Source organism: Camelina sativa, chromosome 8, assembly GCF_000633955.1.
Source record: "Camelina sativa cultivar DH55 chromosome 8, Cs, whole genome shotgun sequence".
Lineage (NCBI taxonomy): Eukaryota > Viridiplantae > Streptophyta > Magnoliopsida > Brassicales > Brassicaceae > Camelina > Camelina sativa.
In genome coordinates, this window is record NC_025692.1 from 27,343,422 (window position 1) to 27,344,474 (window position 1,053).

The 1,053-nt window shown below is 38.7% G+C and overlaps 1 protein-coding gene across 1 annotated transcript in view; it reads right to left on the reverse strand.

The window, feature by feature from the left end:
• The window catches only part of LOC104708969 (lactosylceramide 4-alpha-galactosyltransferase-like), a 2,421-nt gene extending 1,397 nt beyond the window's left edge, over window positions 1-1,024 (reverse strand). Inside the window, exon 1 of the mRNA XM_010425625.2 lies at window positions 420-1,024. Coding sequence (XP_010423927.1) covers window positions 420-875 — 456 coding nt within the window. The 5' untranslated portion in view covers window positions 876-1,024. The remainder of the gene's footprint in view (window positions 1-419) is intronic.

The following is a 1,053-nucleotide window of genomic DNA, read 5'->3' on the forward strand; positions in this document are numbered from 1 at the left end:
TTCTTGTCGAATATTAGTACCGCGTTGTTCAGTCTTGTCCAATTTGTCGACGAAGGATCAAGAGTTTGTGCTCCAATCACGTTTCTAAGACCTTTGAAGCTTTTTAGAACAATCATGTCTGTGTCTAAGTAAACACCTCCATATTTGTACAAGTAAGCAAGCCTCATGAGGTTTGAGAGATTCTGACCTAAAGGTATCTTCCCGGGGTCTCTTTTACCTGTCTTTATTTCCTCGAGCCATGATTCTCCGGCGGTTCCTTTTAGTAGAAAAGACAAATCCGGTGTGACTGCAAGAACTTTGTAACCACGATCAAGAAACGGTTTCAAGATTGTATAACCTTGAGGAGAATCCAAGGTTGCGGATAGGATCATTAAGCAACCACGAGGATGAGACTTAAAGACACTTTCAATAGCTAATACCTCTCTTTTGCCGAAGAACTCTGCTGATGATATCCATGTCATGACGAAGTTGACTTCACATCCATCACCGACAAACTCAATAACCCTCTTTTGAAACTTCTCAGACAAGTTATCTCCACTAAAAATCTCAATAACTTGGAGTTTCTCTTTGGTTTTCAGATTAGGAGATTGCATCATTTGTTGTGCATATTGTTGCTTGATCGGATTTTTCCTTTCACCATCCTTCTCAGAGCTTAGAGGTAAGTGTGGAATCACTCTTTTGATCTCTATCTTCACCTCTGAGTAATCATCACTCCGCAGTTGCATCGAGAAATTAGACATTCGAACCAACGTTGTAACCAAGATCAGAGCTATAAAAGTGATCGAAAACACAGTGAAAAGTGGTGATGATGCCGATTGGTTTAGCCGTCTGTGATCAATCATTACTGTGAATCTCTTCTCTATATCATGATCCATGAAAAAAAAAAAAAAGCAGAACTGAATTGGAAACCAGAAAAGAAAAAGAGAAAACTTTAGATAGATGAGAAAGAGACCACTTTTGAGTTCTATGTGTGTATGTTTGTTTTATCTCTTGTTTTAACTTGTTTTGACCATGTTTCTTGCCTTTGGAGGGCTGTCTAGTTTTGAAAAGTTA